The 16138-nt window shown below is 31.8% G+C and overlaps 1 protein-coding gene across 3 annotated transcripts in view; it reads left to right on the top strand.

Annotated features, from left to right (window-relative positions):
* The window catches only part of DPP10 (dipeptidyl peptidase like 10), a 1433428-nt gene that overhangs the window by 1367647 nt on the left and 49643 nt on the right, over window positions 1-16138 (top strand). For all 3 annotated transcript variants that reach the window (XM_032250727.1, XM_032250726.1, XM_032250725.1), the window contains exon 13: window positions 4023-4130. In XM_032250727.1, coding sequence (XP_032106618.1) covers window positions 4023-4130 — 108 coding nt within the window. The remainder of the gene's footprint in view (window positions 1-4022; window positions 4131-16138) is intronic.

The raw sequence follows: 16138 nt of genomic DNA, 5'->3' as shown, positions 1-16138 counted from the left end.
ATAGCTTATTTAAATATAGCTGAATTCATTTTACTCTTAACTCCATTACTGCTTTTTGCAAAGGGAAATAATATACGTGGTATGGTTTGCTTTGGTTTTCTTTTTGTTCTTCAAAGCCCTCTTTTATTTTGTATTCTTTCTCTAGGTGTCTATGATGTTAATGACCACCCATATTTTGAGACTTTCACATTTATCAAGACACTTCAATGAGTTCTAAAATATCTAAATTTATGTTTACCATCTCCTCCTAAATCTGAAAAATAGCTTCATACTCCCCAGGTCTAAACTGATCACTTTCTTCTTTTAGCCAGCCTTACTTATTTTTATCATAGGAGTCAATGATGTAATTATCCATTCAGATCTTAAAACTATTTACCCAATAGTCATCCTTGAATCTTTTCTCGTTTTTATCTATATATGTAATTAACATGTAAAGATTTTACTTTGATTTTACTTTCAAACATTTCTTAAGTCAATTTATTTTTCTCTAATTTACAAACACTGTCCATGTTCAAACTACAGATACAGCAAGTCTCAAGCCCTCAGGCACCTGCCAATCTGTTCACGCTGCAGGCTGGCTGAGTGACCTTTTTAAAATATGCATTTAATTGTTGCTACTAACATTCTCCTCATACTTGCACTTCAATAACTCAAAGAAGTTTCCTCTCTTCTTTCTGTCATTCAGATAAAGACTGGCATCCCTAAAAGGTCCACAAGGGATTAAATTGATAGCTTTTTCAGCTCTGTGTTATATAATCAATTTACGTGTTTTCTCCAGTCTAGCTACATGGACCCTCATATGCACAGGGACTTCATAAGTGCCCTTTCTTCTGAACAAAATTCCTTCAAACTTCCTTATTTGAAGCCTATTTATTTTTCAAACTTTGGTTTAAATCACCTACTTAAGAAATCACTTCCTCTAACTAGCCTAACCAAATCACATCTCCCAATAAAAGTTACATGAAAGTCAAATGTAATCTTTGTGTAACACACAATTGTTGCTGTGTTTTTTGGTTTTTGGTTTTTTGCTAAGTTACAGGGGTAAGGGGATGTTTATATTTTGCCCCTAATTGTAAACCAGATGCCTAATATAGAATTCAATATGTAAGAAGAGCTCAATAGCTACTTATTGAATGCTTAAGGAAAAAAGGAAAAGGGATTATAAATAATTAGTTATCTGAAGGATAGGTAGATGGATAGACACAGATATATGTTTGTATATATATTATGCATATATGTGTCTTCATACATGGTTATCTATTAACACAAATACTTTTACCTTAGCCAATGTGCAAAATAAAATTGAAAAATACCCTGATTTTGCAGCCAATAATAGTCTCACATATTTCAGTTAGATACAGAAAATAAAAACAATGAAAAATAAAAAATATAATGAATACTGAAGCATTCTGAATTGCCCTCCATTACTAAACATCTTTTCCTGTTAATTTTATTGCCAGTGACATTCATAATAGTTTAACATATGTCAACATAATGCATGCTCTTTTGAGATTATGCTATCTAATTTTTAAATCCCAAGTTTATGCATGTTTAATAGAAACTTTTTTGAAAAACAAAGCATCCAGTTATTAATTATTCAGTTAGTAAATGCTGTTGGTCGTTTATCACAGTTGATTTTTTTTCTCCAGAATCTCTAAGGGAATTTTATGAAATACTTAGAATTATATGAAATTTAATGGATGAGCATGGTAGCAGTAATAAGCAGCAAATTTCTAAGATAATTATAAATTTAACAGAATGATCATATACTCTCTTTTGGCATAGTAGAAAAGGCAAAGAGAAGTATGCATGCTTGGCCTAGCTTTCAAGGGACTTGCAGTTGGGATGAACAATGTGTAATATGTTTGGTCAAGGGATAGAGTCCAGTATCCCCAGTTGACTGCCTTGTGTGTCAAAAACACTGACTTGCATAATGTTATGAAACTGGCATTATCGTTTGGAACTGAATGTTTTATCACCAGTCATTGTCAAGTGTAGGGGGCAGATTTTCTTAGTCCAGCAAGGCATTTGAGATTGTAGCCCCCATCTATTCCTTTTCTGAACTACTTCTAAGATTCTAGAACTGGGGAGGAGGCAATGTAAATGGGAGATTGCTTATATATTCGTACATGAGAAAAAGGATATTGGTCTTTTGAGAGAAGCACAAAGTGAGAATGGTAAGGGAGGAGCTGCTATATGGGAATAAATCTGGTGGATAGAGTGATATATGTAACAAGTATTTTTGTTCACTCTATTGATAGATTCATCTATTCATCAATTATGAGTTGGGACCTACTGTGTCCTAGGCAATAGAGCTAAACAGATAAAATTTAAAATTTGGTTTAATTATTAATTGCCTAATGAAGAAAGCCAACATATTAATAGATCAATATAATAGAGTGTATTGGAATCCATGATAGTGATGAATACAAGATACTTTTTAGAATATCTGAAGAGAGATTTCCTAACTAGGGAAATTTTGGAAATTCTTTTGTTTCATGAGAATAAGTAAAAAATGAGTAAGATTTTGCAAGAAAAGGAAGATAGAAAGGTTGTTCAGACAAAAGAAACTCCAAGAGAGAGTTTCTTGGATTTTCTCACAGGAGCAGGAGATGAAGCAAATAGAATTATTGACTTTATTATAGTTTAAAGAAGTGTTTCACTCAGTCAAGTATTTTGTCAGTATCTATGCTCAGTTATACAATTTTTCCAATCTTGAATGGTATATTACTTTAGAGTTTTAAATTTGTTACATATATTACTTATATTTTCATGAATGTTCATAAGGCGGATAAGGAAATATCCTTATTTTACTGTCAAGAGATGTAATAAATGAAGCTAAAATCAGACTTCAGTATATTAAAATAGTTATTAATTGATTCAATCAGTAAATAATTATTGAGCTTAATTTACATGATAGTCATTGTTATAAGAAAACACCTTATTCATAAGGGGATAAGATAATAAGAAAACACCTTATTCATAAGGAGATTTCAGATCAGAGACCTGAAAGAGATAAGAGGAAGAGCCAGACCAAGGGAATACAAAATACAAAAACCCTGGAGCAGGATCATGAAGAAATCCAGTGAAGAAGCAAGAGAATGAAAAAGATGAGATCAGAAAGACAGTAGAGGGCCAAGTCATCTAAAAGGGCTTGAAGGCCATTGTGCAGACCTACTCGGGACCCATATCAAAGCCTTTCTTTATACCATATATATATAATCACTCTCATTAATCCAGCAGGAAAAATTCAATGTTTTGTCAGATAAATTCATTTTCTTAATGTTTTTCCTGAGGAAAGAGAGCAGTCATATATATATATATATATATATATATATATAACTTCCATCATTTAATTTTCAAAAATAATTCTATTGATTTAATAATGTGCCACTAGAGTTTAATTAAAAATAATCAAATAGGGTCACAGTTGTAGGTAGGCATTTGTGTTTGTGTGTTTGTAGAGAGATGAGTGGTAAGGATGGGAAATTTGAATTAAATAACTTTCTATAGAGTCCTTTCAATCTTATGGCCTGTCGGCTTTTGTATTTTCTGTAAATTTATGAATACATTATCAGAAATGAATCTTCAAGTAACTACAGTTGCTGAAGAAATGATTTCAGAAAATATGTTACAGAATTTTATAATTAAAATATTTATTTTGATAAGCTGGTGCAGATGTTTGCATGTTCCTTATCTTTGAAGATTATATCACTAAAAATCTTATGTGAAGATATGACGTTTCTTGTTTCAATAATTTTAAAAAGTGTCTTTAATAGTAAATCATTCATATCCGCCATGCACAAACTTTTCTCAGCCTTCCCACAACTCAAACACATATATACACAATGTATCAGATTTACTTTAAAAAATAGCATACATTCATGTTTTAAAATAATGTGACCGTTTCCTAACTAATTTTAAATCAATACTTGTTAGAACCCATGCAGGAATTAACAGCAGTAGGCAGCACAGATTGCATATGCCCTTTTGAGATTGTTTTATGCTCTTTTATATTTTAGAATGAGGAGCCTGTGTTTTCTAGAGATGGCAGCAAATTTTTCATGACAGTTCCTGTTAAGCAAGGGGGCCGTGGAGAATTTCACCACATAGCTATGTTCCTCATCCAGGTAAGTGCTGGCGTTTTTCCATGTTTTGATTTCATTGTCCTCATGTCCCTGAAGGCCCAGTTCTTGTGGCATTCTAAACCTGTAGTTCACGGCTGTGAAGCCCAGTCATATATACAACTCAAAGACATCTTAGGAAGAGGACCTCCATCCACAGCCATGAATTCAAGCCTTACCTTCCCACAAAACAGTCTCAACGCTCAATACAATGCAATGAGTTACATGTGTGTCCTATGAACTAAGGGCTTTGAAATATAGAATTTAATAAATAAAAAGCACCCGACTTTTAAGAACCTGAGGCAATCTAAAGAATATTTTTTATTCAATGAATATATATAGTCTATTTTGTACAAGTAATATTTTCCAGGTGTTATAAAAGTTTTAAATACTCAAAGCAACTTAAATGTCCATCAAAAATTGATGATTTAATAAATTATAGCACATCCCCACAAGCAAATATAGTGCAGATTTTTATTTATTTTATTTTTAATTTTTTTTTTAAATAAAGATGGGGTTTCACCATGTTGGTCAGGCTGGTCTTCAACTCCAGACCTCAGGTGATCCACCCGCCGTGGCCTCCAAAGTGCTTGGATTACAGGCATGAGCCACTATGCCTAATTTTTAAAAACACAGGATAAAATAGATGTTTTATGTTAAATAACATAGATTTCATGTTATAAAATAGAATGTATGTTATATTATTATAGACTTTCTGATAAAAAGAGGGGAAGGGTTTTTTTTTATCTAATCAAAAGAATATTAAGAGTTTATTTTAAAAATTAGAAAATTCGGCCAGGCGTGGTGGCTCACATCTGTAATCACAGCACTTTGGGAGGCCGAGGCGGGCAGATCACGAGATCAAGAGATTGAGACTATCCTGGCCAACATGGTAAAACCCCATCTCTAGTAAAAATACAAAAATTAGCTGGTGGTGGTGGCTCATACCTGTAGTCCCAGCTACTCAGTGGTGTGAGCTGAGATCACACCACTGCACTCCAGCATGGTGACAGCACGAGACTCTGTCTCAAAAAAAAAAAAAAAAAAAAAAAAAATTAGAAAATTCAGTTAATTAGTTTAAATATGACAAGATCAATGAGTCAATATGAATTTAATTTCCAAGAGCAGGGAAAGCATCCTTCATATAAATAAATAATCTAGTCTCATACACATGTTAAAGGTTTTGTAATGGTAAGTCTTTGTAGCTAAACTTTATGTTTTATGTCTTTATGAGAGTTGTACGAATTAGCCGAGAATAATTTCAGTTACAAAATATAGAGTAAATACAAATGTGTCAAAGACACCTAGCTGACCTTACTACTTTTATGTTTTTAGAATTTTTAAGTCCTGTGCACGTTCTCAAATGATTACCATTATCTTCCTACATTTGTATTGGACAACTTAATGCTTTAGAGGCTCAAAATCTTATGTTAATAATTTAAAATTTAAAACTTGTTTAGTGTCTGTGCTATTAAAATAATTGTCATTATTTTAACTTTAATTTTAATCAAGGTTGAAATGAATAATTTGGAACACATACAATTTCCATGGTAGAAATATAGATTGATTTTCATAGTATATTATTACGGTAGAAAAACAAGTTATAAACTAATGTATAATGTGATCCTATTTATGCTCTAAATAAATGTATGCAGTTATAGGTGAATCAAATTTTGAGTGTTTTTATATCTAGCTATTAAGTGATTATATAAGCCAGGTGTAATTAAGGGCACTTTTTTTTATGAAACTTAAGGGAACTAGACTAGCAAATTACCTTACTTTATAAACTTTTGCTAATTAAGAGTCAACTTGGTTATCACAAATACTAGAGAACTATTTTGGCCCCCAAAATATCACACTTTCCAAATCTTATAACTGATTATGGCATTTCATTGAATTTTTAAATTTCAGTATTTTATATTCAAGAAGCTCTGTGAAAATCTAAGTGGTAAAGAAGATTACATATAAATTATAGATATTTATAAGAGATAGTGAAGGATAGAAAGAGATGTGCAATACATCTTTGTAGATATAATTCCCAAAAGAAGACAATCTGTCCTTGACTGTAGGTACCCTGTTGTGATATCAAATACTAGATCTTACTCATTCTATCTAACTATATTTTTGTATCCATTGTTCAAAATGGATAGAAATATTATTTCTAAAGATATTATTTCTAAAAAGATAGAAATAATATCTTTTTAAAAGTATGATGTTGACATATAGGAATTAAGATATTTATACACCCAAACCAAGAGTTTTTTTTTTTTTTTTAAGCCTAGGGAAGAAATACCTCCTATTTCCCAATCAAACCAGCCTAACATTCAGGCTAATTCCTGTATTTCTGAAATGAAAAACTTCCTGAAGTTCTACATTGTATTTACTTTGTTCCTCTTCTGTATGGAGACTATAACAAAGCCTTCATTGAAGTAGAAAACTTTTTTTTTTTCTATTCTGGTTGCTGTTCAGGTAATTTGTGGTTTTCCTCATTGAGAAATGAACATGACTGCATGATTATTTATGAATATGTTGACAATTGATTAAAATTTATCTACTTTGCTAATGAGTCAGAAGTCAGTGCTAGGTAAATACAATTTATACTTAACTTTAAACAAACACAAACACATACATTATTTTATGAAACAGTTTGAATCACATTGTCTCAATTTAAAAATAGCTAACAAAAAAGCTGTTTGTGAATTATGACTGCTTAATTGACATATATACACTATAAAATAATGAAAAATTTGAACTGGATAAACTGAATAAATGATTCTATAAAATCACCCACAATATCATCACCTCATATTCTCATACTTTTAAACCATTATTGTGTATATTTCCAATTCTTATTTACATAAGAAATATAGTTTTCCCCTAAAGATTGCAATTATATCATAATAAAGATTTGTGACATGAAAGGTATAAATAATGAGCATTTTCTCACAAGATTTAATTGTATTCCTAATATTTTATATTTTTCTTCCCTGTGATTTTAATAGCTGCTCACCATTACATCAAGTACACTTACTGTACTATATTTATTTATTTATATATTGTTTTTTGAGACAGTCTCACTTTGTTACCCAGGCTGGAGTGCAGTGACACAATCTCAGCTCACTGCAACCCCCACCTCCCGGTTCAAGTTATTCTCCTACCTCAGCCTCCCAAGTAGCTGGGATTGCAGGTGCCCGCCACCATGCCCAGCTAATTTTTGTATTTTTAGTACAGGCAGCGTTTCACCGTGTTGGCCAGGCTGGTCTCGAACTTCTGACTTCAGGTGATCCACCTGCCTCAGCCTCCCAAAGTGCTGGGAAGAGAGGCATGAGCCACCATACCTAGCTGGTACTGTATTTAAATGAGCCAAGTTTATTAATCATTAAAGTCATTTCTATATTTTGATATTAGAAAGAATTCAAAGTTAAAAACCCTTATAAACACTTTTTTCTATTTATAATTCTTCCCACAAAATTATATTTCTAGATGTTAAAAGATACTTAGGCAGTACAGCCATATGTATATATTTGTTTAAGTTGTGATATGTAATGTCAAATTGGTACTCCAAAAAATAGTATAGTAATTTACAGCCTAAACAGCAATGCATGCCAGCATTGATGACTTTTTACCCCCTTTTCTTCCCTTGCCATGCTACATAATTCTACTTAAAATTGTCGTGCCTGAAAAGGGAGAAATGACAGGCCTGGGGCCTTGGCAGCCAACAGTCAGCCAGATCACCTTTGCATTACCTGGTTCCCATGTTTGAGAGCTTACTGGTTCACTCAGAATATATCCATTTGTTTGAAATATCTTACTAAATGAAATTACTAAATTTTTGCAAACATTTTGCTCTCTCATATTATCAGTAAGTAGATAAAAACCGTTAATTAGAGACCAAGCTAGAAAATTATTGCTTTCAGGCTATTTTCATTACGGAGAGTGATGGCCATCATTACATATATTTTAGTGGGTTTTTTTTTTTTTTCTCATTTACAAAAGCTGTCCTTGTTAAAGTGATTCCAGAAAATAAAAATAAAAAGAGAAAAGAATGCATGTGTTTTCCTCCAGCCTTCATTTAAACATTATCGTAACTTTATGTAAACTACACTATTGCATCCTGATATATCAAATTTAAATTTTAAATGCTTACTTTTCCCACAATACTAAATAATTTTGAAAAATAATTCTTTAGAAGATTAATACTGAGTTGACTGGATGTGCATCGATAACCATTATTTTTTGTTGTGTGTTTAGTGGCAATTTGTTGTAATAATAGATGTCACTGTATGTAAAGCTTATTTATATTGTGGATTCTTTCTTTAGTATTGATTAACAAAACTGGAATAGCTGGATCGAAAGTAAAAGATTTCTAAGCCCATATATATATTTCCAGATCACTTTCAGTGTGAATATGTGAAAGCAAAATTTGTGAGTGTTTTTACCACTTTCGATATTCCATTAAAGACAATATTAAATAAAACCGGCTTTCCTGGTAATCTGTATAGCCAAAGTATTTGTTCTTCTGGACAGAGTGTTTAGTATACATATTATTATCAGTTTATGTACTTCCTGAGTCATACAGGGATACAAGACTTCTTACCCCAGACCATTAAACTTTTGATCACTTTAGATATTCACCCCTTCCCTCCTTGATAAATATTTGTTGCATAGACTTGTAACTTCTGAATTCTCATCTCAGGAACTGTAACATTATACATCATGCAATTCAGGCTGTAGCTAAGATACAGGTTTTTATCAAAGGTATAGTACCTTTTTCTCTCAAATGTGGAGTAAGCAGAGTTTTAATTATGTTCAGTCGTTCAGATTCATGGGTGTAAGGAATTGCCCTGTCATCTTCTAAAATTGTGTTAAATGAAAAATTATATGTTGGTGAATCCATTCACTTTCTCTATCAGCAACATGAGATTTTGCCCACGAGAGCTGATGATTTCACTTGGAACAATTTTAACTGGCATTATTCATTACAAATACTGTGGAAAATAGCATGCCCCCAAGCCACAATTCTATCACCTAATCAACCCAATAAAATTTTTGCATTAAATTTCACTGCTGTAAGTGATTAAGACATTGTCTGAAAACAATTAACTCATCTCATGTGATAAATAGATGGCAAATGAAAGCATGCTATTTTTAAGCAGTAGAACATTTCCCTTATTTAAAAACTATAAAAGTTAAAAATTAATATAAGAAATCTGAATGAATAATGTGTAATTAGGTAAAAAGCACATGCACCGTTAAACTTGTATGGATACCAATGTGTTTCCAATTTGTAAATAGAACTATTAAACTAATATTTAACTTCCTTGAACAAGAAAATCTCCATGAATTCAAGGTGACTTCTCTGATGTCTAATATTACAAATAAAAATTCTATTCCAAATTTCTAGCCCTCTTTTAAGAATGAATGAACTCATGAGTTGTGTTGCTTTTTAGTCTACAATTAAAGTTGAAATATTAGTTCAATTTAAAATACATTGTCATATTGCATTTATCAAAAGTCTACTACAGTTTTATATTTATATTCAGTATTTCTATTCTATCAAGTTAATATTGCAGAGAATATGGATGCACAGAAAGAAAGAAATATTACTGTAGAGTAAAAATTGCTGTTCTCTCCTGCTTTGTAAGTGGCCTTTCCTATGAATGTATTTCTGCTGAAGGTGCTTGAAAACCTAATTGAAGTACAAACACCCCCTTGTGAAATATGCTCAAATCCCTTGATATTCATTTTTTAACTTTTGTTCAGTCATCTACCATATTCTGATTGGTATTAAGATTATTAACCAGGTCAAAATTAATGTGTTCACTGCTGTGAGATTCTTATATAGATTATTGGAAAGTAAATCTTTGCTATTATATGCAAAATGCAAGTTCAACTTATTCCCCATTCCACATTTGCCCTGGTAGATAAAAAGCAAACCAGGCAATTACAGCTGTTTAAAATAAAATCAAAAGGATGTAGGGTTGTTATTCCAGCAAGAAATATTTTGGTCCTAAACTTGAAAGTGTAATGTTTTGAACTAAATGTATCATTGAAGTAAATAGTGTATAGTTTTATTTTTTTATACTGTGTTCAAACATTTTTCAAAGCATTGAGTTTTTACTCATGGCAATTTAATGTGCATCTCATTTGTCCTTAAAACACATACACACATGCACACCCATACACACACCCCAAAATACCCTGAAAAACAGAGAAAATAATTAACCTAGAAATCTGTGGACCAAAAGTGTCTCCAGATACTTTCAAATATTGAACAAAGTTTCTTCACTTTTTTTTTAATGTTTTGAGATTTTTTTTTAATCTTGAAATTCATATCAAAGATGCGCTGAAACCTTGAAATTTTATTATCCCGTCCTTTTCTCATTCAAAGCAAGACCTGGAAATGAGTAAGAGGAGCTATCCTCTGAGTTATTTTCTGTGGGAACTTAACCGTAAAATGTCTGACTTTATAACTCTCTGCCAGCCTTTGGGTTGTGCAGGTCTCATATCTCACCAATTGGGTGTTTTTGTACTTATGCCTTTAGTCAACAAATACTTGTAAGTCACAGAAGTACATCAGATAGTATACAAAAGAGGTGATATAAAGGAGTCACAGGCTTGCTATTGACTTTAAACAGCTAGACATCTATAGAGTTTCCACTAAGAACATAAAATAGACTACTTAGGGAGATATTGAAATGCAAATACATACCAATAAGACAGAAAATTTTTCAAAGGAAGATTCTGTTAGTTTGCATGTGTAGTAAAGTATAGAATGCCCTTTTAGTTTACACTTTCAGTTGTATGGGAAAATAGATGTTGTAATAAAACTTTCCCGTAAGAACCGAATTCTGAATTTATTTTTACCAAAAATGCATTGGAAGTTGACAGATTACACTGTCTGAAGACAATGCAATTGAATTGCACAAAGGTTAACATTTAAAAGGTCGTACATTTGGAAATAAAATATAATTTTTATTCATAGAGAAATCAATAAATACTTAGAACTAAATGAAAATACTATATATACCAAAATATGCAATACATACTTAGAACTAAATGAAAATACTACATATACCAAAATATGCAATACATATAAACAGTACTTTTAAATATATGCAATAATTTTATATTCATATATGAAATTATGTATATAATATAATGTCAGAATTCAGAAAAAGAATAAATTCAAATGTAAAAGAAAAATTAGAAATGAAAGAGTAGAACTTATTCAGCTAGTAAGCAAACATGAAATAAAACTGTGTAATAAAACAGACAATAAGTTATTTGGAAAAATTAATTAAATCTGTAATAACTACCAAGGTTAATTACACTTTTGAGCTGCTCTAGTTATAAATAATGGAAAGGGACAAAACTACAGATTTTTAAAATATTAAAATAATATTATGAATAACTTTTTGTTGATAAACTTGAAATTTAGGAGAAATGGATGCATTCTAGGAAAAAAATAAAATCAGATTTAAGAAACAATCAAACTCATCCATAGTGCTAAGAAAATAGAATCAGTGTTTTGAAATTTTTTGCATCAGGGAAAGGTGGTTTTTAAAAGTGAATCTTACCAAATAGTCTAGGAACGTGTACTTCCAATTTTATATTATTCTGAAAATGAAAAAAGATGGTATATCTTTAATAGAATTTATGACACAAGTATCATCTTGCAACCAAAACCAAATTAAGATGATATGAGCAAGGACCATGCAAGAAAGTTTAAAATACTTAACCAAATATTGACAAGTTGACTTATTTAATGCATATAAAAATTAACTTATATTTTACACATAGGATTTCTAAATTTCCTTACAATTTCAAAAATATATAAGATAATTAACTGTGTTTAAATCTTCATAAGAAAATTATCATCACCTTAATAGATGCAGGCGTAAGATCCAAGCAGATTCAACAAAATGAGTGTTTGAAAACATTAAAAATTTAGGAATAAAGGGAGCTTCTTTAAGCTGATAAATGCACTAGCCAAAAGTTTCATTAATACAGCATAATTGGTAATGGAGTATTAGTAATATTCCCTTTAAAATTAGCATTGAGATAAGGAATCAGAATGAAGTAGCTTGAGTATGCACAAAACCAGAGATAACAGTTTTTAAAAATACCACCTAAAAGAGAGACCAAAAAAAAAAAAATGATAGGGAGAGTTGTCTCTTGAAATATTTGTGGCAAAAGAAAAGGTGGAAAGTAGTGATAGAAATTAAAGATCCTGCAAAAAAAAGCTTATTAGATATCAGAATGTCTATTCACTCCAAATAGTGCCACCTTAGGCTCCTCAATAGAGTGTTAATCTTTAGGGTATTAGTAACAGAAAGCTATGAGACACCTAATCCTTCATCACACTTCTGTATGTATATTTTGGAAAATCCAAGATACTTCTAAAGAACAAAATATAGGCAGGCAATAGATATACAAATTTGCAATATGAGCAAAATGAAAAGTAGGAATAAAACTGTTCAATACATGATGAAAATCCTCCGTCAGATATACAATTATGAAGCAGAGGAATTCTTTAAAACACTACTCCAGTATGAATTAAATATCATCAAATAACCATTTGCAGTTATAAAATTATAAAAAATACATATTTTCCATTTCTAAGATAAAAACAAAATGAAACTACAGCAAGATAACTTCATAAATTGAATTCCACAGAAAGCAAATGGTGAAATGAAGATTATCCCACAGGCCAATTAATCCAGAGGAGATCAATAACTTTGGAAAGAAGGGGACAGAAGCAAGATTGGACAGAGTAATTTGAGCTGTGGTGCCCTCTGAATGAATGCCTCAGCTGATCCACAGAGAGTTCAGGCCTCGGATGGCATGGCCCTTCAGAGCAGTCCTAAGTCAGAGCAAGAGGGCTGGGTTTCTGTCTGCCAATATTGATCAGTCTGGCTTTAAATGGGGGCTGTCTTTGCAGAGTGTGCTCTTGGGTGAGGCAGTTTTCTTTAGTTCAGGTGTCTTAGTGTGGGCTGCTGTAACAGATACTATAGACTTGGTGGCTTAAACAACAGACATCGATTGCTCAAAATACTGGAGGCTGAGAATTCCAACATCGAGGCGCCCGCTGATTTGTTTCTGGTGAGGACTCACTTCCTGTTTGCAGATGGTGGCCTCCTTGCTGTATCCTCACATGGCAGAGAGAGAGAGATCATCTGTCTCTTTTTTTACAAGGGAACTTATCTCATGAGTGTTATTCACTCTTATCTAATTCCCCCAAACCCCACCTCCAAATACTATCACATTAGTTCTACAACATATGAGTTTGCAAAGAGAATGGAAGCATTCTGTCTGTAGCACCAAGTGATTCCTAAAGAAGAGTGACAGATAAGGATAGAAGACTGACCAAGCACACTCCAAGCCACAGGTCAAATAATTCTTTTATTTCAGAAGGGAGTTTTGATAGATACATCTTAGTGTCACTTATATCACTTACCAGGATGTCAAAATTCACACTGAACAACACACTCTGTAACATATCTCTGGGGGAGAAGGCACTTGTATATATTGTTGGTGGATGCGCAAGATGATACTGCACCTATGGAGGAATGTATCCCACAGATGTATCCTTGCACGTTGAGCAAACAAGCAACAAACATATACATAGAATTAATCACTGCAGCACTGTTTGAGATGTAGGTCGTTGGAGGCTAGTTGAATAAATTATGGTACATTCACACAACAGAGAATTATGCAGGAATAAAAAAAGATGGGGAAAGGCTTGAATTTATATGTATTCGCATATTTAGGATTATATTTATATTTATAATTATGAAATTAAGATGATTTTATTATAATTTTTAAAAGAAAAGGAACAATTAGAAAATTAATAAGTTTTTAATATGATAAGTAAGAGTGGGCATAAGTATGAGACCAGGACCTCTCTCAGCATATATACATACATACATATATACATACATACATATCTATACATATTTATACAATGTATTTGTTGAATCATGTACATATTTTTAAGGAAACTTAAATAAAATGAATGAAGATATTAAGGCCTGAATTGAAATACTAAAATAAGCAAGTCTACCTAAATATAAATAAAACTGATGTACATGTAATTGGGTATATTAATACAAGCACACAGAAATAAATATACACATGAACAGAGAAACAGGGAGTATATGGAAATCTCTCTCTTCATCTGTCCATCCATCTATCTGCTTCATCTATCTGTAGAGATTTGTATGCCCTCATTTAAAAAAAATTCCTGGAACTAAGAAGATTAGAATTGCAATGAGTATACCTAACCCCAGATCTTGATATCTAAATATCATAATCCAGTGGAAAGAATTGAGGCTCCTTGGTTAAATGATCAATCACAGCTATGTGACAGAGAAAGCAAAAATGTATTGGAACGTCTTACTTTACAGAAATCAAGGAAGTGCTCAAAGGCTAATGTAGTGTCTGAAGAATAGACGAGTTGACTTGAAGGAGTTCCTTCTGTCCAATTGTTGATGTTCTTTGAACACCATAAAGATAATAAGATTAATAAAATGTAAAATGTTGCATTACATAATATACTTGAGTCCGTAGTAATATGAGAAGGAGAGAGAGAAAGAGAATGGGTATACATAAGGAAGAAACGCAGGAGAAATTATTTCACAGAAGAATGCTACATAATAGATATAGAAGTTATATTAGAATTAGATATCACTTCAAAATAATAATTCATTCAGGGAATGGTCATGAACAGATGCCAAAACTGCTGATTGAAAAGTTCACCAGGAAAAAGATGTTCTTGTAATGTGCAAGCATTACCCCATTTGTAATTACAAGGCGAAAATTACTTTTATGATCAATAAGTCTTGCAGTTCTCATGTAAACAGCATTGCTATGAGTGGGAAGACCTGTAGTGTTGTGCCTCCTGATACAGTGCAGAAGAGTTATCCATTATATTCCATATAATATTCTTGTAAAATTGTTTACTTATATTAAATCATAAGAAAACAATTTCATAAAATCAAAATAGTCAATGTTCTATATAGGACCAGTAGATCAAGAATCTTAAAAATGGTTAATATTGTATAAAACAAAGATAGGATGACGGTTTTACTTTAAAAGAGACTAAAGAGATGACAACTCAATGCCATATGTAAACCTTGATTGGGTCCTGTGTTTATTTTAAATACATGTAATACATAAAATTACATATATATACACACACATACACACAATTATTTGGGATGGTTGTATAAATTTTAGTATAGACTATGTATTTCTTTTTTTTCTTTTTAAAGATGAGGTTTCACCATGTTGGTCAGGCTGGTCTTGATTTCCCGACCTCAGGTGATCTGCCCGTCTTAGCTTCCAAAGTGCTTGGATTATAGGCATGAGCCACCGCGCCCGACTATGTATTTAATATAATCTTCATTGGTGTGATTTATAATACTTGTATGGTAAAATATTGTTAATCTTGAGTGTGAAGATTGAATGATTGTTAATCATTCAGTGTTGAAATAACCTGATGTCTGCAAATTACTCTCAAATGTCAGCGATCAAAATGGACCAAGCAGAAATACTCAAAATATGCGTCTAGGTAAAGATTGTATGGATATTCATGGGACTATTCTTTCAACTTTCTACATGTTTGCTTATTTTCTAAATATGTAGGAAATAGATGAGATACTGTTTCATATGCATTAGTCTGACAAAAATCAAGTCATCTGATGAAAATAACTGTTGGTGAGGCAGTAGGAAAGAGATGAAGCAACAAGAACTCTTAATAGATTAGAAATTGGTGCAGCTTTGGAAAATAATTTGTTCCTACTTAAGTAGAAGACATGTATATCTTTTTACCCAGCAATCCCATTCCTAGGTATTTGTCTTAGAAAACCCTCTGCCATACACATCAGGAGACATTAATAAGAAAGTTTGTGGTCAATTTGTTTTTAAGAACAAAAATTTAGAAATAACAAGTGTCAGAACAGAAAAAATATGCTATCTTCTTGCAATAAAATACCATATAACAGTGATAA

This window comes from Sapajus apella, unplaced genomic scaffold (genome assembly GCF_009761245.1).
Source record: "Sapajus apella isolate SASKATOON/1434 unplaced genomic scaffold, GSC_monkey_1.0 scaffold72, whole genome shotgun sequence".
In the NCBI taxonomy this organism is placed as follows: domain Eukaryota; kingdom Metazoa; phylum Chordata; class Mammalia; order Primates; family Cebidae; genus Sapajus; species Sapajus apella.
This window is presented reverse-complemented; position numbering and strand designations above follow the sequence as displayed.